We start from the raw sequence: 25,308 nt of genomic DNA, 5'->3' as shown, positions 1-25,308 counted from the left end.
GCAGCAAGGCGACGACGGAACCCCACGGCCTGAAGACGCCCGGACCTGGTGGGTTTTGAAGAATCGGCTTCGCTCGACAGCTTTCTGGAGGATGTGGTTTTTCCTGTGGTGGTTACAGCTTCAAGCCCATCCTGGTTGCATGAAACACGCAGACCTTTCAGTGATGACCAATGATCAGCAGTGATCACTGTAACTGCGGCAGCATGTGCTCAACGACTGAACCTCCAGATGAATATATTTAGATGTTCAAAAAGGAGGAATCAGCAAAATATGCAAGTGTACATGCCACAACTCTAGAAAAGAAGTTTTTGCCTCACTTCTATTTTAAATGTTTTCCACTGTAGTAATGTGTGGTGCTTTAAGTGTCTTCAATCTTTTTCTGTGTGTACAAAATAAGATTTGACACAAGACACATAATCCTGCCATACTACTGTATTCCATCTTTCAAAAAGAAAGACAAGATTTAATATTACTTAACAATATGTTAAAAGTAGCCAGTTTGGCTTCAGTGTTAATACAATATACACTCTATAACAGATTGATAGTGTGAGTATTGTTCTTTTTCAATTTCATTCTGAAAGTACTCGGATACAAGCCGGCTACAGGTCAAAAAGAAAGAAAAACAAAACTGTAACTGGTACACTTTTACTCAACAGTTTGTTAAACAGAACTTAAAAATAAAAAAAGAACATTGTCAAGTATAACGCCTTCCTCCTTTCTGTGAAACGGGGGGAGGGTGGTGGTGGTGAAGGTGGTTGTGGTGGTGGGGGAGGGGTCAAGGAGTGGAGACCAGCTGACCAAGCCCATTCCCTTGTCAACTGTGGATGACACGCCGTGCTAGGACGGGGAAATGATGGGATAGTAAGCCACAATACCTCAAATACAGCTTTTAATTATTACATTTCTCATTTTTTGCAGTTTCCATCGTCTCTTTTTTTTGGAAGGAAACCAACCAGACACAGTAGCATCTTTTGACTACATGTAAGCCAATATAAGAAAATAATTTCCGATCATGGCTTCATGAGTCAAGACGAATGCCCAGCTCAGACTAAAAGCACACAAGCACACAAGGAAAACAAATCAGATGTGAAGTAGCATTTTGTCATTTTGTTTCGTTTTAGTTCTGCATGTGGATCAGTCCAGATGGGTCTGTGTTGGAATCACACAGAGACAAGAACAAAGCAAGGCAGCGTGGGTGTGTTTGGGCACAGCGGGAAAGAAGTTCTGGGAGGCCGAGGTACAGGGGCGGGTGGGTGGAGGGGAAACGTGTGGTTAAGGTACTGATTGTGTCCCAACAGTCACTCACTGACACCTTCAGTGTGCAGCAAATGTTGCTTTCTTCAAACTAAAGTTTGACCAGTTGATGGAAAGTCGTTGGCGGGTCTGACGAGCCGAATCCAAGCAGAATCTGAAAAAGGACAGCAGGTTACTTTGGAGCAGGGGCGATGACATTCTGGTGACTTGCAATCTATTTTTATGATGACCTAATCAAGTCTGAAAAAAGGTTTGGCATATTTATTTATCTGATAAAGTTTTCAAGAACATCAGTGTTTGCATTAAAGTAGTTTTCTGTGGTTCTAACAGCATTACTTGATAGTGAGAGATGAATTTAAAGGCATTGATGAAAACACAGAGGAGGAAATCTGGAGTAACAGTCTTATTCCGTGTAATTTGGTTACGGAAATATTCACACACCTTTTGAAATACTCCACCTCTCTCTCGGTTTCATCCATTTCAGTGCTGTCCAGGTCAATGTCTTTGGGCAAGAATACATCGTCTGAAAGAAACAATGAAGGGTTCGGGTCACGTAGCTTAGTTTCATTATCAGCACCTTGTCAATGGAAAAAGGAATTTCAAAAGGACAATAAAACCCTGTCACCAACATTTGTGATAAGGCAACTTCAACTACTACCAGTTTGCGGCAGTGAGCTTCCCATTTATTGTGGCATTAGACTAAGCAACTGAATACTGTTTCTATCTAAAGCATCTGTAAATGATCAGATTACCGACCTATTGAGCTGTTCATCTTGTCGCCCTTCTTCTTCTTCTTGTTCTTGGTCTTGCCTTTAGGCTGTGGGGACTCGGCACTGGGAGGTTTACCGTTCTGTTGGTTCTGCTCAGGCTGCGGGGCTGGAGGGGGAGATGGGGAAGGGTTCGACACAAGTGGACTTCTATCTTCCTTTACTTGGGTCAGGGAGGGTTGTTGCTGCGGCTGCTGCCTTTTCACACTGGCACTTCTGTTGTTGCTTCTGTCCTCCCTCCGCTGTTCGGCGGTTGGGAGTGGAGCTAGGGCTTCAGCAGGCCTGGTTCGCGTTGCTTTGGCGTCTTCTGTAGCGGCGGGGCTGGTTCCATTCGCTAGCTTAGCGCTCACACTGGGGCGCTTGGGTAACTCTGGAGCTCTATTTACTGCAGCCTCACAGGTGCCTCCCTTAGCTGATTGCTTGGACTTAACCTTACTGCTGACTTCAATGTAAGAAGTCGATGTGCCGTTTTGAAGGGTGGCTGAAGAGTTAGGGATGTTATTCTCAGAGAATCCCTTGTCGTTGGTGCGTTTTGGGCTGTGTTGTGAAATGGGATGAGGTGCATGGTGGTATCTGGCTTCCCTCTGGTCAGGAAGGTGAATGAGGGTTTGAAGCAGCTGAGACTTTCCGTTCTGAAGATTATCTAGGACGTTCTGAGCTGTCTGTTTGAGGGGCTGTGGGTTGTTCTGAGGAGGGGCGGTGTTCTCCTTTGCTTTTTCTTTCTTTTTCTTTTTGGCTGCACGATGTTGCTGCAGTTCTTGCAGCCGAAGCAGTTCTTTTTGAAGCGCTGCTTCTTCCTCTTCCTGCCGCTGCCGCCGTTGCTGCTCCTCCAACAGCTGCTGCTCTTCCCTTTCACGGGCCTCTGCCTCCTGACGAGCTTTCTCCTCCATCTTAAGAGCACAGAGGCATACACATTACGTGACTTGATGAATGTCAGATCTAAAAGCACTGTAGTAGCTGATCTACTTCATTTTTAAATAGTTCTGTGTATGTTTTTTGATAGATACCTTCTTCTGTTTATGCCTGGCCCGTTTGGCCGCTTTAGAACTGGAGGCAGGTTTATTGTCAGCACTGTTGATGAACTGCAACAGGTCCTCCACCCGCCTGTGGTCCTCCACCCCTCCATCACGCTCTATTACCGGCTGCAGCTCTTCACGCTTTGGCTGCTCTTCCTTGCGTTTTGTCAGACGTAAGCGCAGCTTCTCCCGCATCTCTGCATAGTTTCGACTAGTAGGAGCAGCTGGGGGCTGGAAATAAAGCACAACATGTTTCAATATTGTTGTTATCTGAAGACACACTCACATGAATGTGTGCACTTCAGATTTGTAAGTAAGAATTCTATTTCTTACCCCGCCGTGACCAAAGAACTCGCAGTAGCAGCAGTCACAGTACTTTCCCTCTTTCTGGTTGGTTGAGGTGGAGGTGGAAGAACTATGCTCCGAGCAGCTGTCTTCATCCTGACTCTCTTCCCCATCATATGGCTGATGGTCATATGCCCCGTTACCCTCACAGCGATGGCCCTCACAGTCAGGGTCACTGCATACAACAAGAATCTAAATTAGCTTCTTTTCTCTCCATCGCAGTCAGCAAAATCACCTTTCTAAGCATTGAGTGTCATTCATTGTTGTAGCTTTGTCACCTGCAGACACTTGGTGGAGCGCTGATTGGACCATCTGCACAGGGGGCTGGGGGCTCTGCAGGTGGGAGACACAAACCCTGATGGGCTTCTCCAAAGTCTGGGGCTGGAGCGGCCATCTTTGGAAAGGGTTGCGATGCCATGGTGGGAAGGTGTGTGGTGGGTGCTGGCGGCAAAGCGGGGCCTGAGAGCGGAGGGAGGGAGGTCAGTCCTGTGGAGCCGTTTCTGAGGGCGGATGGGGTGGCTTGCCGGTGGTCCTCTTTACCTAGATTGTGAAAAACATCATCTAGAAGAGATAAACATGCAGAGGATGAGAAATGTGAAACACTCAACCAAACTGTATGATCTGGCATTAAAAAAAGAAATTCACTTAAAACTAAAATTCTATTTTTACTGTTTTTCATACAGAAAGAACAGCTGTACTTATATGGGTGAACATGCAGCCACAGTCCTGCTGACCGAGACTGACTTTGGGTTGGATGCTTCCTAGTAGACTGGCATTGCCACCAGAAAATGTAATATTTCTGATCCACACAAACTTTAGTGCAGTCTGGAATCTTTGATTGCAAGAAACAGTAGTCTGCTGTCTCATGGTTAGGCTGAACGTGTGTGGAGTGGACTTCAGGTGTGACGTAAAGACATGACTTTTATGACTTTACATGAGAACTTTGAATAATAAAGTTATCGCCTCGTTTTGTGATTGGCCATTTATGACGTTTCTTTTACTGGCAGTGTTCCGAATCACCATACTAGTTAACTCATTTGTAAAAGGTCGTTAGTATTACTGTACATAGATGTGTGTGACTATAAGTTGAGCGTGTGTCATGTTTAAAAAGATCAGTTATCCCACTGTACAGTATCACCAAATCCTAAACAGCAATAATATCAGATATTATCTGTATCTCCTTTACCTGAAAGGGAAATTTCAATGTTGTGTTTGCTTTGTTCTAAATAAGTATAGACATTTATTGACAAAAATCCCCATCATCAGTACAAACCTAACCACTACTCCTACTTCCTATATTACCTAAAGAGTTGGGTCTTTTAGATGGTAGGTGGATGGGGGGGTTATTACTTGACTGGACAGTGGTGGCAGTGCAGGACACAGAGGATGTAGAGGCAGAGGTGGCCATCACTATACGGTTGGTCTCCATGAAGGCATCCTGGAAATTGTAGAGACACTTCTTCTTCGCGCCGTTCTTCTTCTGCTCTTTGGCTTCTGAAGAGGAGCATGTTGACGACGACGATGATGAAGATGAGGATGTGGATAATGATGAGGAAGAAGTTGGAAGAGGTGTAAGGGGTGACATGTGTTCGCCTTGGGGACCGGTTGATGACGCTGGAGGGAGGGGAACATCAGCGAGGGGTGGTCCTAGCATGTCACCTGTTAATCGACAACAATAAGTAGTATTGGGGTGGTTGCTGCGAGTTATTTACTTTTGCTTATTATCAATTTGCTTGTGCCCGAATGACTCACCTGGCAGGGACTCTGGCAACAGCACGGATGGATTCCAGCTTTTCATCACAGCAGCATCCCACAGGTTCTCAAACTTAAGTGACAGGCACTGCAGCGAGCTGTTCCAGTCGCCCGCCCCGCTCGCACTGCTAAAGCAGTTCTGATAGATGTTTTCTGATAACGATGGGCTGAACGCTGGCTGCTTGGCTGACGAGTGGTTTGATGTCGGGCTTGGGGGCAGGGGCTTTAGAAAAGAAACAGAATAATTTAAGAATAATTTCATGTCATCAGTTTGGGATTAGGGCATATTTTACATTGCTGTGTCCTACATTTGGTTCTGTGGGACCTCTAGAGGCAGGCCACTGAAATGATGGTGGAAGTAGTGAAACTAAAATATATCTACATACACACAGTACAGTTCCAGGAAACGTTAAAAGTCCCCCAATGATAAGAAAATGCTTCACTTTTCCCTTTAAGGCTCTCTCAGCATGAATTTGTTTAATAAATTACTGGGCGATAATTCATTTATGTCTAGCTTTACAGCTATATAACTCTCACCTTGTGTGTAAGCGGAGGACTGGGGGGGTAGAGTGTGGGATGAAGAAGTGGCCGGGGGAAGTTGTGTAGAGGCAGGTGGCCGTGGATGTGAGGGTACAAATGGAGGGCAGGGTGAGCAGGGGGCGTCTTGTTGTCTGTAAAGAACTGGTGTCCAACAGTAGGGGGGGGAGCAGCGTGCAGTCTGCTCGGGGGCAAGCATGTGGCAGGGCCCAAGGTGGAGGAGCTGAGGTCTTGGTTGCACACGTGGCACTCGCAGGCATGCTGGACCTGTTCTACCTGAGAGTGGTGACACAAATTTACAATATTTCATCTAGTTTTAATCTGGAGATGGGAGTGGAAGAATGGAACCGGTGCCTTTAAGTACAAATTCAAGGTTCAAGGTTTTTTTATTGTCATTTCAATCTAAACAGTGGTGTAGAGTGAAACTAAACAATGTTACCTTCACAGTGCTACGATGACAGACATAAAACACAAATTAAACCACTTTTCCATTTCTGCTTTGCCAAACAGCCCATATTCTGAAAGTACAGTAAACCTTCTCTGAACCTAGCTTTCCCAATGTGATGATTGGGTGCTTTCCACGGTTATAGAATTTTAGGTTCTGTTTATTCTTGACGTTAGACAAGTGAAGACAACAATGTGTATGTGAATGTGAAACATGTTTTGGCACAACACTGGTCATAAAATGACAACGGACGTGTGGTTAATACCTGTTGATGGTTGTAAGAGGATGGAAGACTGTTTGTCTTTCCTGTGGAATTCTCTTCCTGTTGGCCCGGGGGATTCCCACCACCCTCACCATCAGCTTCCTCCTCGTCACCCTCTGATGAACTACTGCTGCTGGTAATATGAGGAGACTGAGGCAAAAATGTGTAAAAGGTAAAGCGTTAATTCACGTAAAGCGTGAATTAAGGAAGGAGTAGTATTACCTAACATTTCCCCAACTTCTAGTACCTCACTCATAGTGAATACCACTTAATCAACTGGAAACTTCAGAGGGAAATTCACAACGAATCTTGGGCACTTTTTTAGAGCAACATAGTGCCGAACAGGACTCACCCCTGCCTTTAGTGAAACATTTCCCCCATCGCCATTAACATCACCGTGGAGGCCGTTTACTGCTGGAGTCACAACGCTGTTCTCCTCATAACCAGTAATAGGGTAGATGTCCCCAAACTTAGTAGACAATGGAGGCACTTCATCATCATCACTAATACTAGAAATAGAGACAAAAGTGTAAAGGTGAAGGAGGGGTGTGTGAAATTATGATTTGTTTACAAAAACATTTACAGTGATAGTGCCTGTCTGACTTACAAGGTGTTGGTATCCCCTTCAGGTAGAATGAGCCGTGGATGTTGCTGAATGGTGATAGGAGAACTAGAGTTGGAGCCAGATGCTGAACTGCCGGAGGAGAGGCTGGGAGGGTGCACCTCTGTTAGGTAATCCCGGGGATGTTCGCCTTGCAATGGCAGCTTTATGTGGAGATCCTCAGAGATAGGAGAGTCCATGATTCCACACGTCAGGATGTGTGAAAGGCTACAGTCGTCACACGTACACCTTTTGTCCAGGAAACAATAAAACAGCAACAACAGAAATGTGTCACTTCAGTGGTAATTTGCACTGTATGAACATCAATCAGGTCTTAACTTATTCAATTAATGGGGTTAGCTTCCAGCAACTATTTATTTTGTATTACTGCATCACAGTGGGCAAACAGCACAGTCAGTTACTCCTCTCAACTTACCGTCTTCGGTAATTGCAGTTTGGACAGTCTGGAATACTCAGACGAGATGAGAGCATCCTCATAGTGTCTGTGAAGTTATTATCTCCACTAGGGGACTTCTTACTGTTAGGCAACTATAAAGAGAGAACAAATTAAAACGAGTGCCTCAAAGATGACCTGCACATTTAAATCTGCTACTGTGACTCCATATTCTAGCAGGGTACCTGTTCTTCTAGAAACCTCCTCTGCTTAAAGAACTCCCAGTCCTCCTTTAGCATTCGCTGTTTAGTCTTCAGGGTCTTGAAAAGTACAGAGAATAAAAAGGAACAGCTAACTCCATTATTCAGACACAATTAAAAACAGGGCTGTATGGTGACAAGTTTAAAATCTTACATTTTTGCTAATCAACGACTTGTGTGGCTCTGTTCTTTGGTTGCTGAGGCTCTGACCCTCCACCTTAAATAGCAGCTAGAGAAGAGACACATCCTTAGTCTACTGCGTCTTTTCATCAACTTCACTTTTTGTAACTTAAGCATTTGTTTATTGTCAATGTGGATACCTGTTCGTCCACATAGTCATCAATCCTCTTTTCACACTCCTGCCATTCTGCAGCAACAGAGGCCATGTCCTGCTGTAAGTGCTGGTAGCTCTCTAACAAGGTTCTGTACATGTCTTCGTTGTACGAATCATGGGAGGCAGTGCCATGTCTGGAAAAAAGGGTTAAAGTTATTTAAACGTAAGGCAGATACTAAACACAATTAACCACAACGAGCAATACATGAGTGCAAAATCAGTATAACTTGGTTAAGACATATATTGTATCTATTACTCAATAAGTGTTTCTTCAAACCAAAATTATTTCTTACTTCAGCTGTGCAACCAGTGCAGGTAAACTGCTGTGCAAGATCGGTTCAGAGAACACCAGATTCTCAAAAAGGTGCTTGTTGTGCAGCTCCCAAGTCACCTGGAATTTCTGAAGATGCTCATTCTCCTGAAGGAAAAAACAGGATGTGTCAAAAACAAGACTGCGTGCCACTGGCGTTCACCAGGGTGGGTGCACAAAGAAGCGCTTACCAGGGTGAGTAGAAAGCTGCTGATGGTGCGTGCAGCTTGACAGAGGGCACTGTACTCCTCCAGCAGCAGGGAGATGAACTGATGGGCCTGAGGAGGACCATGGGCTACAGCCGCAGGCCCCGGTGGTGCAGCAGCCTTGGAGCCTGCAGAGAGGTGCTTGAGTAGCCGCACCTTCATTTCTAAGACGTATTCGCGGGCCTGCTGCTCCAAGCGCTGATACAGCTGGTAGGGATCCTTCTCACAGAGTCTGAAGAAGAAACACAACAACGCCTGTCTTAAGTACTGTGACTGGATCCGTTTTATTGTTGAACTAAGAAAGTGTTGATGTTTCGATCAAGTTAAACTGGATCCTGTTTCACTAAACTTTATTTTAAAATTTTGGTATTGTTTCTCTTCTGAGGCTTGTTTTGGCCTTTAGTTTGAAAAGGTTTTCTCAAAACTCATTACCAGGAATGTGTTATAATGAACAGATACCACTTTATGGGGCTGTAGTTACGGTAATGCAGTAGTTTCATTTTGATGACATCATTGCTTTCAAAGACTTCCAGGCCTCTGGGTTACTTTTTTTTTTTTAACAGGGGCTAGCAGGATTCATTTGAAGAGCAATACAGACCCCTGGTGGACACATTGCTCAGTAGAGAGGCGCATGAAGAAAGAAAAGAAGTGAGGTTTGTTGTTATACCTGTCTACCAGTTCCTTCATTCCCTCCTTGTCCCTCTCTAGGGGCTGATCGTTATCATCGGCTAGTGATGTTCCTGTCTGACGGTAGATGCACCTCACCAGGAAGCGAACCTCTGACCAGTGGTTCTGCAGCTGCTGTGACTCCCTCTCTGACTCAGCAGAGATCTCGCTGCAATTCAAATCAGTCAAATCATTAATGTAATAAAATTTTTAATAAACTCAATGCAAATCACCTTAGGAGTCATCAATCTAAACTGACCGTCTCTCATTGCAGGCTTCACAACTGCACACTGTATCAGGAGCCATTGGTGTGTTGAGGTCTGGAGAAGGGAGCATGGGTAGTGTAGGTGCAGCGGTGGTCAGTCTGTCTGCTGTAGCTGCCTCCTGGCCCAGATTTCCATTAGCCACAGGCATGTGTAAAAGAAAATCTTGGTTCTGTGGGATTTATCAAAAGCAACAGACGAAAACACAAAATCTTCAGTTACCTCAAGAAACAAGTGAGAAAAGCATAAATATCAGTGGTACAACAAAAGATCATGTAAACAGCACACCTTTACATGTATTACATGTATCAACAGCAATGTACAGTAGACTGCAGTATTTTATATTATTGCATCTGATACCTTGCCAAAATATGGGGGAGGCTATGGAACGGACAAGATGTTTCAGCACATTTCAAAAAAACCATAATATAACTTTGTGTGATAATTTTGGTCACTAAAAATCTGATATTCATGCAGTCCAAGCTTGAACACTGATCCTTTAAAATAGGCCTTGTCTGGCCACCGTAACAATACCTAAGACTGGCTCGGGAGATCTATAATCTTTTTCCCCTATTACTGATTACAACCAGCAATCGCATACTCACAATCCAAAGCTAGGCAAGAAAAGTGACTTTGTATTCCAGAGAAAAAAATGTGGTGTTAAATCACAAGGTTTCCTTTGCTAAATTTGTGTTGTCCTAACAAACACACAACAAAGCACACAGAAAAGACTATGCAACATAAGAAGGCTTTTGTATTATTATGTATTAGCAGTCTTAGATGTCAGCATAGACCTGGCAAGATGCTTACAGTAGTACAATGTAGCTGTTATCTATTAAAAAGTGACTGATCCACTGTTTGGTCCTTTGTAACTTGGGAACTTGACTGAATAGAAATTTCACATACATTATTATTAAGCCTTAGCAAAATATAAAGCCACAGTGCAAAATGGCATTATGTGTTTTATTACATCCCTTGTACACCAGCATGTTCAGCTGCTGATTCTAACAAGGGAGACCAAGGACGACTGGACCTACACCATAAACTGGAAACAGCCATAGGTGTTTGACTTACAAATTGTAGACAATGTGGCGTTGATGCCGACATGGATAACTTTTGGAAACAATGAAAATATGCAAAGTACTCAGGGAAGGCAGCTTGACTTTATTGCAAGGATTTTAGTTCCTTGTCATTCTATAACTTCAAGCAGCTTCAAAGCTCATTATAGTCAGGTGACTTACCCCCACTGACTGCTCCAGACCAGTGTGCCGTTCCTCTTTCTCCACAGTACGCCTGCAGTCGGAACAAACCCACAGGGGCAGCTGAAGGGCACTGGGTGTTTTGGCGGGCTGTGTTATACCGTTTTGGCCGGAGATCCCAGGCTCTAAAGGCAGGTTACTGTCTTTACGTTCACATCGGCATAAAAGGCAGCGATCACTAGTTGTGTAGGGAGCCCGCTGGTTTAAGCCAAATGTGAATGGGGTCTTAGAGAAAAAAAGGAGAGAAAAAATATCATTAGAAATAAATAAATTGCAGTATTACTGTTAAAATGAATATACATACCAAACTACCCTTGAAAAGGGTCCTTAAATTTATTTTGATCTATTAATAAATATTTAAGTGATAGATTGTACTTTAGAGACTTTAATTTGATCGGTCATTAACTGTAGTGCATCTCATGTCATCCTTGGGATAATGCTGCAATCTGGGTACACCAGCTGTCTTAACAGCTGCACTCCACTGAATTACTTAAACTTTCAAGGTGGAACGCAAACAGACAAAAACAAATAATTAGCACAGACGTTAACATAAATTATCTCTAAATTAGTGTTTTGGGTAAGAAATGCTGTTATTTAAAAGTAGGCAGCCTTCAGTCTATTTCTGTTACATTTTATAACTATACTGCCAGATCCCAGAAGATTTCAGAACCGTGGGTGCTATGCATTAGTCAACATCACCCACTTCAGCAGAATGAGTATAATACCAGAAATGTCGCTACATTAAAAAGCCGAGCTTTTTAACCAGTGTCTTTTTCACTTGGTTACTTTTGTAAACTACATCGGACAGGTGGGACCTAATCATGCATCAAACATCTATATGTATATTACAAGTTAAAGTTTCTAAATTACTTACAGCATAACGATAGCATAACAAATAGGTGTGGTGGATTTCTCTACAATTTCCATGTGTATGATAAACATTCAAACGTCAGACCATCAGCATTCATATAACTCTGATAACTGTGTCCCTGCATGTTTTAATTTTGTCAAGAAAAATAAATAAACATAATACACATTGAGTTCTTCTTCTAATGTACTGTGACTAAGACAGAACAAATTTACCTGAAGAACTCCGGAGAAGTCTGCGTTCACTGGTCCTTCAGTAAACTGGGGTGTAATGCTGTTGTTCACTTTGACCTGAGCAATAGAAACATTCAGCATTTACAACTGATCTCGCTCAAGTTTCATTAATTACTGTTTAATATTAACACATTATATGGGAGAATCATCTTTCAACATTGATGATGTGGGGCTCTACTACTAATAAACCTGGTGAGTCAAAACTTCATCAAACTTTATTGATCCCACACTGTGGACATTAATCTCTGCCTTTTTACCCATCCCCTGAGGGAGCAGTGGGCAGCCACAGACCCTGAACCTGGGACCTCCTGCTTCTCAGGCCCCTGCGCTACCTACTGAGCTACCAGGCCACCTAAGACCTCATCTTCAGTGAGGTGAGGTCAGGTCTCTATATGATCCATGTGATGCTATACAAGTGGACGACTTTGTAAACAATACATTAATGAAAACACTGACAATAACAAACACAGTTTGAACTTGGGTTAGACTTCGATGTATTAAAGATTGTTAATTTTCTGACCCTAAGACACTAACACATGTATGAGATGAATTAGTAATACGTGTGATTCTAAAGAAAACAGGCGAGCCGACATCATATGTTGTCAGTGTAAACCAACTTTTATATACGTTAGCTCGTGGTGCATTACCTTTCAGACTTAGATAACAAAACCCAGTACAATATTTTAAAATACTCTACATCATAATTAGCTGCTGAGGTCTTTAAACCTTTACAGAACGAGAAAAGGGAAGGTCAATTTGTATAAATACATGGAGGCCCGTCGGAGCTGAACCAGTCAGTGTTCCTTGCTAGCATTGGCTAGCATTGATGTTTACCTATGTATTGGGCCAACTGTGTTCAACCTTATGGTACCGGCGAATAATCTTGGCTCGGCCAGTGTAATCCTCACCCACATGGACTGTATTAGCTCAAATAATACGCCGTGGTGTTTAGGTTGTTGTCGGTTATGCTACCATGTCTAAGCTAACGACAGAAGTCAAAGCGTTTGGGACGGGACACGAGTAAAATTAGCGCAATGTTTACGGCGGTTTGTTAGAGTTCCGCCACTGGTCAGGCACCCTGCTAGCTTACTCACGGGCCCCGCCATCTGTCGGGCCATTGCCGAGGTAACGACCAGCACTGGTGATAATTAAGCCACTTAATTTGTAGCTGCGTTCCATGGGTTAACTTAAGCTAGCTAGCTCCCATCCCCGCACCACTGTCGGGCCCAAATCAGATTCGTGTCAGTGATAACGCTGCTAGCCGCTCGCCCCCGTTTTGACATCCACTTGCTAACATCCAGTGACAGTCTCACCTCTCCGTTTATGCCCGCAATGGAACCCATATTGCCGCTGCCTGTATTCCCAGGTGTTAAGAAGCTGACGACCGACGCAGGTGTTGCTGTTCCCGCACAGCCCAGGGCCGAGGCAACCCCGGCCTTGCCGCTGTTGGTATTGCAGACAGCACTGCAGCTACTGCCACCGCCCCGCTTGTTCTTCCTGCGTTTAGCCCCTCGTTTAGCATCGGTTGGACTCATTCTTTTCACAAAGGGAGCGAGACGACTTTCCGTCCACACTGGGCAGGCCTCGAGTGGAATGCCTGGGTCAATCACTCGCGTAGAGATCCGGGATAACGATTTAAAGACTCCCAAAACGACAGGCTCTCACTTCCATCAAAGTGCAAACCGACTTCATAGATTCCAATATGGCCTCTGCACTGGGCTGCCTCAGCTAGGCTTCGGATTGCGTTGCAACGTAACTGTGCGTGCCACCGGGGGATTGTGGGAGATTGAGTTTATTGGTGAATATTACCGTTTAGAAATCCACGGGGAGAAACTGTGCTAGTTTACAGCCGGATGAATTACAAACATCATTTTGGCGTACCAACACAATTGCCTATTTTCTGCTGCGTTTTTATAAATTTGTGTAAATGTATTCAATCAATTACAAAACACTTAGGGTAGCTTGTTTTACAGGTGTAAATAGCACGTTTAAACAGCAGGGGGAGAGCGCATGCAGCGGATGGTGCAACTAGCGCTGGTGTGATTCAGCTGAGAGCCGAGGGCCCGTGCTGTGGGTGAGTCTTTCCGGGGTTTACACAGCAGGTCCAGTGTAGTTGTGGAGTGTCGGAGAGCACCGATGACAAGCGGGTATCATCTCCCTGCAAGTTCTGCGTGAACAGCAGAGGCAGTGCCTTTCAGGAAGACGTCCAGTGCATCGGGGGCACCGGAGATTAACGAGCTACAAGCGTTCATAACAGCTAACCATCTACTGCTACAAAGTTAGCCACGACCACAGACGGGTAATGTTAACGAAAGTTCAGCTCGGCGCCATTGTCTTTAGGGTAATGTGTAAATATATTAAAACAGCAATGATAATATTATATTATTTATTTTGCGGAATTCCAAAGGCATTTTGTGGGTTGACTACTGTTTAGCTAAGTAAACTTAAGCTAACATGTTAACCTCTGTTACAGACACGGTAACAAAATTAGTGTAACTGCCTACACAATTGATTGTACGATGTTTCGTCTAAATGCACATTATGCTCGCTTAACAAATTCACACTATATAGCGTTTTTCTTCATGTAATTCAACTAGTTTTGGTAGTTACAGTCGCCCTCGTTGGTCACGTGACTGGGCTGCAACAGGTAATGGACCAAGCCCCGCAGTTCCGTTGTGTTGTGTGGCTGCTGGCGAACAGCTGTCGTACTGCGCCTTCAGTGCAGTGTGCGAGTGTCGGTGCCACGTAGTTTGCTGGGAAACCGAACTCCGTACTCAAGATTGAAGAACCGACATAAACCAGCAAAGCTAGAACAAACTGGGAACGAACAACCTTGCTAGCAGCTGGTTCACTTCTGCTCGTGGAGGGCAGGAGTGACTGAGGTTCCTCCTGCTATTTAACTGTTTATCCTGCTTCCTGGTAAAATCCTGAAATCCTTGAATGCAGCCAACTGTCAAAGTACAGCCCCGATACGCATTGAGAGTAGAACGAGCTGATTTGCAAATCTGAAACATATTGCTGTCACAGATATTAAAAAAGGAAGTATTTGAAATGTTAAGAAAAAAAGTAATATACTTTTACAGCTGATATGAACAACGCATATTTTAAAATGTTTGGACGGATCCATGAATGGCTGTACATGTAACTTGTCATAACAAGTTTTCCACAAGGAAGTGAGGGTTTGCAGCTAATTTGCCAAGGTTAAGGCTAAGTCTCACAAGTAAAGGTGGTTAGTTTTCACATCGTCAACCAACTTCAGAACAATTATGAAAACATGCCCGGTATTAACAGTCTGCAAAAAGGCAAAGAAGCAGCCAAATAAGAATGTAAACCAGAAACACTGCTGTCTTCTCACACTTCCATAAAGACACAGTCACGGGGCTAGTGTACTGGAAGCATTGAGTTAATTTGTCAGGACCTATTCACATTCCATTATTTGTCTGTTTTCAGGTATGTCTGAAGTTAGTCTTGAGGCTGAATCAGGAAAGACCCCAGCCGAGGACCCTCGGGTGGATTGTGAGGATGCTGACATAGTAGAGCAGGATTTTAGGGACGACGGAAAAGTGGAGAGTGAAGATCACAGTAGGAAAAGTGATGTCAGCGAGGATGTGATGTACGACATTGACATTGACAGTGCTGAAGAAAATGCTGAAAGCAGTAATAAGTATGTTCAGGAGCAGGATGAAAGTAAGCAGAGTGGAAGTGTGGTGAAGTGTGCTGATGGCGATCCTGCTCTTAGGCCTGGCAGTGTAGGCAGTGGGAGACAAGACTCGTCAGAGGCAAATGGAGATTCTCACACTGAAGCAAAGGTGACATTTACCGTTTCTCTTTGGTTCATCAACCGCTTGTAGCGGCTTCTTGCTGGCTCCTGTTCATGTTGCTGTTTCGATTTTGATCAGCTATGGTGGTGGTCTTTTTATATCAAGTTGTTATTATTAGATGACATTTCATCATGAGTTGAATAATCAACAGCATGAACCCGAGTCATTACCATTCGCCTGTTGTTTCTCTCTCCTCTGTTTCTCTGCTTTGCTGGAGAGTAGTAGAAAATAGATGGTGCAGCTGGTGTTGGTGGCTTCCTGCTGATTACTGTGTTTGCTGACATTCATGTAATTGGAAAAATCTATGCTTCGCTCAGATTTCTTGCTTTGTGTTTATGCTTGTTTGATTTTTGTCTTATTACTGTAAAATGCTTGTTATAACAGGTTGCGTCAGGCTCGCTGTAGGTGAAAGTGTACATGATGTGGAAAGGACACCATTTCCTCACAGTGTTTCCTAGTTTGTAAGCTGGGTGTATGTAGAGCTGGTGAATATTTCATGCCGTCAGTCACACGGCGGAGTAACTGAGAAGGTTTTGGACTCCAAACTGCAAATTTTCAAGTTGTGCTGCATTTCTTCTGTTGCTGGAATGTGTGGTGCATCTGGCTGTTGATTTAGATTCTGGGGCCATATTGTACGTCAGATGGGAAGAATTTAAAACTGGGCGGGGGGGGGCTTCGTCATTTAGGAACCCTGAATGCAGCACAGTTTCTCTCCAAAATGTTCAGGTCTGTAGTTGGAGGGAACGGCCATGATTCTTGCCTGTTTGGCTGACACAGCTCATTGGACAGTTAACTCATTGTTGCTCTAGGCCCTCCCTTCCATGTCAGATTAGCTCGTATCCAGGATACTGAAGTGCGGCAAACTGTGACATGCCATACCTTGCCCCTGCACATGCCTGATGCATTCATAGCCACTTGACTACGCTTATCAGCTTCAGCAGTCCGACAGTAAAAGTTAACTTTCCTGCAGAATGTTTGCAAATGCTTAGTGGGTTTAATGTTGACTGGTTGTCTGTGGATGTATAAATTAAATTAGTGGCACAATGTTTTGTTTGTTTGTTTGTTTTCCCCTACAGCAAGACTTAAATATACACTCCAATATTCCTGGTTTGTTTACAGGGCACAACACTGAGGGTTGAAACATTCTTTTGCAGTCATTTTATTCCTTCCTGTGTCTGGGTAGTCTGTGATGTGCCTCTGTTATCAGCAGGTGGATACAGGAGCCTGGTAGTGCGTGACTTTTCCGCCTGCATGCAGGCATCATATGGCTTTTAAGTATTTATGTGTCACATGTGTCACACGCAACGCTTTAAAGAAACAGCTTTCCTACAAATGGCAACATTCTAAAAGACTTTATTCTGCTTCATATAAATGTGAACATTACTTTTAGAAAGTTTTTATATGTACTAATAATTGTGATGCGGGTTGCTTTTAAAGAAAAAGCAACATACAGTTTTATGATGCATTGTGTCAAAAGCAGAATGCTACAGAAGTTCTTATTTTCTCATGTTACTTTGTTTGAAAAGCAGAAGTTGCTGCACACATAATCACTATGTCAGCTTGCAAAATGGTCATGGTCAGAAACAGATTTTTTTAGTACTACAGGGGATCATAGACTGTGACAGTTAATGTCAGTCTTCATTCACTGAATGAATAAACCATTTATTTGTCCACCCAGTCAAACCAGTCAGTCAGTTTAGTCTAGATCTTGTTACCTGGTTGTCAAGCACAGATCTGCATTATTTACACCCTGGGAACTGTTCCTATGTGAAGGACCTAGTTTAGAAGTGCAGATTCAGATTTACTGTTGTGAATCAGGTGTGGCATAAATCTGCATCAACCAGCTGTGCGTTGTTGGTTTCCGCCCAGCTCTGTAGTGGTTCGGTGAGTGTCCTAGCGCTTCAGCCGGCAATAACAGGCAGTTTGTTATAGTTTAAACAAACCCCATGTGGCCGCAAACTGATGTCTCTACCCTTTTAACCGTACAGCCAAGCCAGCGATCATGTCACAGACCTGTTTGGTCCACCAGTAAGACGAGATTTATGCTTTCATATAGATTCCAATTTTCTCTCCATTAGACTGTTTTTTATATTTAAGGCTCAGGGGAACTTGGTTTTGTTTGTGTGAGTCGAACTGTACCACAGAATGATTAAATGATGTTTAATGTGAGTTGGCGTAATTAGGGTTGGCACAAAAAACTAGAATGCTCATATTGGATTTGAAACACACAAACCCTGAGTGGAGCAGCAGATTTTTATTTCCCTTTTGTGAGTCGCTCAATGGGTGGGGCATCACTCCCTCAGCCTTTATGACGTGTGTAATGTCATATCTGTACAGTACACCAGCCAACACCGATACATGTACTTTTGTATGTAAAGGTTGGTTGTGACTGTCACGCACTAATTGATTCCATTGTGCAGTTGTAGGAACAATAAGTCAGGGATGTGATGAAAGTTGAGTCAGCTGAACAGGGACTTCGTGCACTGGTAGATGCTGTAATCTCCCAACGTGGCTCATCTAAAGCTCACTACGCTCCCGTCCTGTCCCTCCCATTAATGACCAGTGGTCCAGTAATGGATTGGCTCGAATGTAGACATAATGCTGTAATTACAGCTTGTTTTAGCGGCATTTAACTACCAAACTTTCTGCCTTGCTGTCCACATTGTTGTTTAGGATATTGTTAATCTGTTGTTGTTGTTGTTGTTGTACTGTCTTGTCATTTCTATAATTCCAGTTAAATATTCTCTTCTGGTCCAAACCAGTCATTTCCACTGTAGTAGTGTCCACAAGATGGCAGTCCACAACTGTAGTGTCTGGATGGAGAATGCTTGAGCCCTCTCGTTGTCAGGGGAAGCGCTGAGCAATAACTTGGTTCATTTCACCCTGCTCATTACAGGAAAGCACAATGGCTGAGGAGTCCCACAGATGCTCAGCCGCTGAGATCCCAGTCACTACCAATGGAGATCTGGATCAGAGCCCTGAGACAGTTTTCAAGAGGGTGAGCGCTTGATTAGTAGCCTCTGAAAGGTAGCAACAAGCTGTTGAAGAGAATTAGTCAAAACAAAGCCTGTTTTAGAGCTGCCTCATTGTGTTTGTCTAATGCTACAGTACTGTATGTGTCATTAAATTAGCAAAGCGAAGAAAAAAACGGAATCAGCAAACATCGATATGATCAAATCGTCAGAAGTGCTCACGCTTCAGACACCTCAGCAGCGAGCACGTGTGCAGCTTCAGTTCACAAATTAGACCCATAATTACAAGGGAGCGATGGCTTGTTTTCTGTCAGAGCTTTATTGAACTGTTGCTTAGCAGTGAGTGAACCTGACTCATTTTGCTCAATCTCTGAGGAGTTTAGCTTTGCTGCATTTTCTTGTTGCTGCCGCCTGTCGGCTGGATGTTGCCGGGCAGCCTGTGAATAACTTGTCTGATGTTTTAGCAGGACTCTTACAGCCCCAGCAGCCACAGAGCCATAAACCTTTCAGAGTCTAGTGTCACCTCCAGCAACTTTGCTTCAGCAACAGAGGGCATCATTGAATCGGGACCGTACAAAGGTAAATGCTCCGCTTTCATGCTGCTGCGCTGTTGTTGTTTTGTGTGTAATGTTTTGTGATGCAGCAGCTCTTGGTCTCGTCAGCTCGTCCCAGCATTTGTGTGCTCTGCAGCGCTGTGTTGACAAGCGGTCGCTGCCTCTGGGTGTAACCAGTGCGCCACGTTTGGTTTTTAATGTCGGTGAGATTTGAAAGGCAGGCATTTGAATTTGTATAGCTGGACATCAATTGAATATAATGAGTTTCCTGTGATCTCCAGGTTGTAACCCTGTTTTCCTTTTTTATCATCACACCCTTGTTACAAATGCAAATAAGAACCTTCCCATCGAGCGTCGAGCTCTCATTCACCACTATGTTGCCGTGGTTATTTTCCACTTTATTTACACTGATTGATGGAGGCTTTATTCATCTGGCAACATGATGAGGCTCCATTTATTAAAGAGAACGCACAGACGGGAGATCCGGCATCAATGAGAAGTTCCCTCTTCTGCTTGCGTAGGCAGGAGGGTGACCTACTAATGAATCCTAACTCTGAATATCTCCAGGGTCAGCAAGCCTGCCCACGTCCCCCGTGGCACCTGTCGCACCCAGCTCAGCCGTTGCTAGCCGCCTGGCACGCTCTTCCAGCGTTAGCCAGGCTGAGAAAGGTATCTGCAGCCAAAGTATAAACAAGATGACGTTCCGTCAACTGTGGTCTAGTGTAACTGTCGTGGTTTTCATCGGTTTCTTACCTTCTCGTTGTTCCCACAGGCTGTGCCTCGTTCTGGCTCAAACCTTTCTGCTTTTCCTTTCTCGTTAATTGCCATCCGCTTGTCTTTACACGAGTCTGAGCTTGATTGACATTGGTCTGCTTTGCAGTGGCCCAACGAATGTGCTTTAGCTTTAAAAGAATGCTTTCACGTTTTATTGTTGGAGGATTTTCCCGCTTGCATCATTTGACCTTTGCTACCCACAGTCTGTCTTTTCCTTTTGTCCGAGTGAAAAGATGATACAAAAGGTGAGACAAGACCGAATTATGTGAAAAAAAAAAAAAACTTTTCCGTAGCCAATTAAAATGCAGAAATTGACATCTGAAGCCTTTAGCTTCAAAGCATATGAAAGCGTTAAACGTTGGTGTTACATACTGGAGTATGTAGAGAGTCAAAAGCTTTTTAGCTAAAATCACGAGGGTAAAAATGACTTGAAACTTGCCAGCAGTTGAAAACACTGCTGGCTCAGTTTAATACATGTAGATTTGTGTCATCTTTGTCATTGTTGTAGCACCGAGTTCCCAGTCAAATGCAGGTTTGTTTGACCCTGTACACACTTTCCTGGATCGAAATGGCAATAAAGGACCTTTGACCACCTTTTGTTTGCTAAATCTGAGCAGTCTTCAGCTATAAATTAAGAAAATGCTTTGTCTGCTACAGCTAACCTACTTAACGCTACACTGCACATTGTACTTTGTCTTAAAACCTTTGACTATATTTTGTCCATATTTTTTTTGTTTCTAACTTTTCCCTTCTGTGTCCAAAACACAGTGAAGCACTTTTGCTGTCACTGAAAGACTGGTGGAACGTCATGGTTCACTGTATTTTCATTGAATGAGAATGATAATCTAATCACACTAATTATTCTAATCCTTGTAATACATCTAATTGTCACCACAGCCTCCTAACCTTCAATCCAATAACTCAATCACTCATCAAGTGAATGATTTTTAATTGTCCAGGCCCGATGACAGCACAGCAAAAGAGCGGCGCGGTGGTCCTGTCGGATGATTTAAAGAACCCGGCCATGGAAAAACTGGACCTAGTCAGAAAATGGAGCATCAACACATATAAAGTAATCCTCTTTGTTCCTGATTTATAACGACGTGATCTGTCAGCCCCGGTGTTTATGGCCCCTGCTAATTAGGATGCTGGCAGAAAAGTGAACAACTCTAACTTTCTTGGTTTAGAATTCGTAGTTTTGGTTTCCCCCTTCGCTTTGCGTTCCTCTTCCTCTGTTGTGAGTCACCTGTAGCATTTTTAGCGCAGCTAACCTTTCATGAATGCATTATTAACCAGCTTCCCGTGCTCCGCAGTGTACGAGGCAGATCCTGTCCGAAAAGCTGGGCCGTGGCTCGAGGACCGTGGACCTTGAGCTGGAGGCACAAATCGAAGTCCTGCGCGACAACAAGCGAAAGTACCAAAACATCATCAAGCTGGCTCAGACTCTGGGCAGCCAGCTGTCCCAGATCATGCAGACGCAGAGGCAGCTGGGCGACGCCTTTGCCGACCTCAGCCTCAAGTCACCAGAACTTCATGTGAGACATCGTTCATATTAGCTAAATGCCGTGGACATTTTCACTATAGATCATTGGCGTGAAATGTTTTCTGTAGAATTGCATCTAAACAATGTTCTGTGTTTTCTTTGTCATGCTCTAATCTCAGTCATGCCAGCGTGCATGAAAGCATGGACGTTTGTTGTCTTAATACAGATTTAACGTCTATGTTTTGGTAAAATTGGCGCATGTCTTGATCTCCAGGAGGAGTTTGGTTACAACGCTGACACCCAAAAGCTTTTATCCAAAAATGGAGAGACGCTGCTGGGGGCTATTAACTTCTTCATTTCCAGTGTGACCACACTAGTGGAGCAAACTATTGAAGACACCATGCTTAACATCAAGCAGTATGAAATAGCAAGGTACTGCATACCAGTTGCTTTATCCCCTCATGCTTTTGACCTGTATAACTGTACTGTCAAGTGTGTTTGATCCTTCGTTGCTAGAGTCGAGTACGATGCGTACCGCACCGATTTGGAGGAGTTGAATCTGGGACCTCGCGATGCCACCACTTTGCCCAAGATTGAGCAGTCTCAGCAGCAGTTCCAGGTCCACCGTGAGAAGTACGAGAGGATGCGAAACGACGTCTCCATCAAGCTGAAGTTCCTGGAGGAGAACAAGGTCTGCTGAGCGCTAGTACTGCTTCGCAGGCCCATATTGTTACGTTCAAGTGTGTCATCGTCTCTCCTTACTTTTCCCGCTTTGAAACAGGTGAAGGTGTTGCACAACCAGCTCATCCTGTTCCACAATGCCATAGCCGCATACTATGCTGGAAACCAACAACAGTTGGAACAGACACTCAAGCAGTTCCACATCAAGTTGAAAATGCCTGGTGGAGACAGTCCGTCTTGGCTGGAAAAGCACTAAACACTTAAAAATCCTCCCCAACGCTTCTTAAGCTCTGCCACTGCCTTTCAAACTATCACAATTGTAAGTCTTTTAATGTAATACAAAAAACAATCTGTTTTTGATATTTTGTTCTGTTATGTTATTTCGGATCATTGGACAGGCACTTTTCCTACCTGTTTGACAAATCCGTTGAACAGGAATTGCTGTAGTAAACTCATTTGGAAACTGTAAATGGCCTTTTTTTGCCAGCATATGAATGTTGTGTCCCAGCAGAGCAGATGTTTGCTCTGCGACGATAGCTACAGGATCAAAACTACATTTACATCACTCTCCTCAGCTGACTGAGCGTGGGATGAATGCTTTACGAAAATCTAATCAAGCAAGCTGTTTGTTTCAGCGTGTCTTCTTTATGATTTGACTTAATACCTAAAAAGGTAAAAGCAAATTGGTTACCTCACCAGTACACAGCAGTACTTGGTGAATAGGTTTGTTTCATTGCTGATATATGACAGGGACTCTCGTATTTGCCTGTTTACTCTACAGCTATAGCAGCAGCTGGTTATCTTATCTTAGCATAAATGGTGGGAAACGGCTCGCAAGGCCCTGTCCAAGGGTTCAGTCGTTCTGCCTAGCAACATGTCTGAACCTCGCTACTACCAAAAGCCAAAGTTGCAAAGTCAGCGTTACCCCTGGTTCCTCTCTTCATTCTAAGAAGAACAAGTGGGTTCTGGTGCTGACTCTGTATTGAACAGACCACTATGAGAGTCACGTGTGGCACAAAACGCAAAGACGATCCCTAAATGTCAGTCTGTTCCTTCAAACGTGTAAAAGTTACATGAATGGCTATTCATAACTAACGACACGTGATGCTGACACGTTGCTATTTCCTAATTCAAATTACATTTAGCAATTTCCTACATTTTTACAGAACACGTCAAAGTGCTAATTCTCTTGCGTTCCAGAGAAAACTGCAGATCTGCCTGTGTGACTAAACGTGCCTTGAATTTGCCACTTTTATCATGAAATCCAACCACAGGCGCTTGCACTACGAGTTCTCGGGACCAACTCTTGAAGGAAGAGTGGACCACACACACACACACACACACACACACACACACACACACAACACACACACGGAGTAAGTGCAGTTAAAGCCTGTAAATCTTGCTACATGCTCATACACTCCAAAAACACGCAATATCTGTTAAAGTCCTCCAACTAAAGAACATGATCTTCTCAGATATTTATCCATATTGCACGTAAGCATATTTATGCATTGGAGACTTCAAACGGACAGTAAATGTAAGGTGGAAACCAAAACACAGTTAACTTGAAAATGTTTTTGTCTTTGGTAAATAAAACCAGCATCTTTTACCTGAGCTGCTAACTTTCCTTGGTTGTTCTATATAAAGTTATATTTTTCAGAGGGGATTTCTGTACTGTGGTATTTATAACCAGCTGCCCCGTGTCCTCAAATTGTTCTCCAATCACTATAACTATTAATAAAGCAGTTAGAGAGTGTGAATATCCTTCAACCTTTCCCTCAAATGATTTGATATATATTTGTAATTTTTACTATATTACCTTTAAGACAATGCACCATTTGGCTTTTTTCAGAAATTTACAAATTATGTCCTAGTACTTTTACGTACTACTACTTGTTATGTAATTACTAAACATTAATAAATGTTGATTTTAATTCTGACTCTGTTGTGTAACCCTTTTATTGAGAGTACCTTTTCCTTTCGTTGAGTGTTTCCAGGTTCGTATTATTTTTGTTAGCGTGTAATGTCGCCACCAGAATTCAAGAGAAAAGTAGAAAAGACCCGACCATAAAGGCGTGCGGCGCAAGCAATGACGCAGAACATGCGTTTGATGTGTTCTTAGAATTTATAATAATGTGAACATTTTTCAAGTAACCCGATCTGCTCCATCCTTTTTTTTTTTTTTTTTTAGCTTGCTCCTTATCTGAAAGCTGCCAGTGGTTTATTGTGCTGCTCGTTTTGTTCTGTTGACATATGGATTCAAATTGCTGTAATCGACGGAGGGCCTCGGAAGGTTCTCTCACATCCAGGTGCTTTCAGATTCCTTTTTATGTGTTAAACTTCACAAAGCTACCACACCCACAGGTATACATTTGACAGGATCAGGTTAATCCCCAGGTTGTTGATCACAGTCTCTGTGACGTGTTTCGTCTGTAGATATATTGTCAGTAAAGCATGAGTCTTCAGGACGTCACGGTAAAAAGCAGGAAGTTTAAGGTTTCAGATGCAGCAAATCTGTAGAAGAGTGCATAAAAATCAGATGCACATTAGAGAAATTGTATTTGGATTTGTATAAACTTATTAAATATAATTGACGCATTATAGCCTTAAGATGGAACCGTATCCAATGTATGGTTGAAAACAGCTGTTTCCTCAGAAAACGTAACTTTTAGCGTAGATGCAAAATCTGAGCTGTCAGATGTAAAATACTCTCTCACCCACTCTGAAATAGTGTTTATGTATTTCACTACAAAGCAGTGTAAATGATACAAGTACAACAGCTGCATTTAAAATGTGACTTTAGTTTTACACACAAGCATGAAGATGCTGATCCTATACATGCAGTATTTAGCAGTAAGTGATTGTGTAAAGCTGCCAAATCTAAGTAGTATCCAAGTATCCTACAACATTTGAAGGCAGCACTATTGTGTGCTCATAATTGATCACTTTTGCTTAAAATGTCAAGTTAGTTTTCTTTGAGAGAAATGATATTTGAATAATTGTTGTAGCTGCACAATATTTCTTCTCAAATGATGAATGGGACGAGTTGCGGTAGTTTCAATGTATTCACGCATTCTGCCGCTCCTTACCTGGAGAGTTGCGCACACTCACCTGAGCCGCTAGTTCCAGCCTTGTGATTGCGCCAGCGGTCACAAGCTGCGCGTGAGCGCGCACGGAGGGGGGGGGGTACGCGCGAACGCGCCAGGTCCACCTGGACCAATCACGCAGGAGTTCGCTCGTCCGTCGCT

General features: G+C 43.4%; 2 protein-coding genes and 1 long non-coding RNA gene across 16 annotated transcripts; 1 reads left to right on the top strand and 2 right to left on the bottom strand.

Annotated features, from left to right (window-relative positions):
- Window positions 1-417: 417 nt before the first annotated feature.
- fam193a (family with sequence similarity 193 member A) lies at window positions 418-13,496 on the bottom strand. Of its 4 annotated transcripts, none has more exons than XM_055507583.1 (24): window positions 13,086-13,496; window positions 11,755-11,829; window positions 10,654-10,896; window positions 9,409-9,584; window positions 9,151-9,318; window positions 8,469-8,715; window positions 8,261-8,385; window positions 7,954-8,101; window positions 7,788-7,862; window positions 7,619-7,693; window positions 7,416-7,528; window positions 6,986-7,228; window positions 6,731-6,887; window positions 6,382-6,528; window positions 5,672-5,947; window positions 5,135-5,357; window positions 4,685-5,041; window positions 3,923-3,943; window positions 3,661-3,841; window positions 3,371-3,557; window positions 3,029-3,268; window positions 2,011-2,911; window positions 1,696-1,777; window positions 418-1,408 (listed from the first exon to the last, which is right to left on the bottom strand). In XM_055507583.1, the coding sequence occupies exons 1-24, from the start codon at window positions 13,305-13,307 to the stop codon at window positions 1,315-1,317; spliced, it is 4,776 nt and encodes a 1,591-aa protein (XP_055363558.1). In that variant the 5' UTR covers window positions 13,308-13,496; the 3' UTR covers window positions 418-1,314. The 4 variants fall into 4 exon arrangements, with proteins under 4 accessions (XP_055363558.1, XP_055363560.1, XP_029010862.1 ...); XM_055507585.1 differs by having other exon boundaries at window positions 4,733-5,041; XM_029155029.2 differs by having other exon boundaries at window positions 3,661-3,943; window positions 4,733-5,041.
- Window positions 13,497-13,690: 194 nt separating this feature from the next.
- Window positions 13,691-24,000, top strand: arfip1 (ADP-ribosylation factor interacting protein 1 (arfaptin 1)). 11 transcript variants are annotated; one of them, XM_029151009.2, is made up of 11 exons: window positions 13,853-14,071; window positions 15,223-15,436; window positions 15,512-15,581; window positions 18,490-18,591; window positions 19,030-19,144; window positions 19,687-19,788; window positions 20,853-20,965; window positions 21,207-21,428; window positions 21,651-21,808; window positions 21,893-22,067; window positions 22,158-24,000. In XM_029151009.2, exons 2-11 carry the CDS (start codon window positions 15,225-15,227, stop codon window positions 22,311-22,313), a joined length of 1,425 nt encoding a protein of 474 aa, XP_029006842.1. In that variant the 5' UTR covers window positions 13,853-14,071; window positions 15,223-15,224; the 3' UTR covers window positions 22,314-24,000. The 11 variants fall into 11 exon arrangements, with proteins under 11 accessions (XP_029006823.1, XP_029006881.1, XP_029006872.1 ...); XM_029150990.3 differs by lacking the exon at window positions 13,853-14,071 and adding an exon at window positions 13,691-13,846 and having other exon boundaries at window positions 15,223-15,581; XM_029150999.2 differs by having other exon boundaries at window positions 15,223-15,581; window positions 19,033-19,144.
- Window positions 24,001-24,227: 227 nt separating this feature from the next.
- LOC129603922 (uncharacterized) lies at window positions 24,228-25,293 on the bottom strand. The gene is made up of 2 exons (XR_008694306.1): window positions 25,172-25,293; window positions 24,228-24,574 (listed from the first exon to the last, which is right to left on the bottom strand). It is a non-coding gene; the product is annotated as an uncharacterized LOC129603922 (long non-coding RNA).
- Between the last annotated feature and the right edge of the window lie 15 nt (window positions 25,294-25,308).

Source organism: Betta splendens, chromosome 1 (genome assembly GCF_900634795.4).
Source record: "Betta splendens chromosome 1, fBetSpl5.4, whole genome shotgun sequence".
Taxonomy (NCBI): Eukaryota; Metazoa; Chordata; class Actinopteri; order Anabantiformes; family Osphronemidae; genus Betta; species Betta splendens.
The sequence above is the reverse complement of the archived record's forward strand: the minus strand, read 5'-3'. Positions and strand labels throughout refer to the sequence as shown.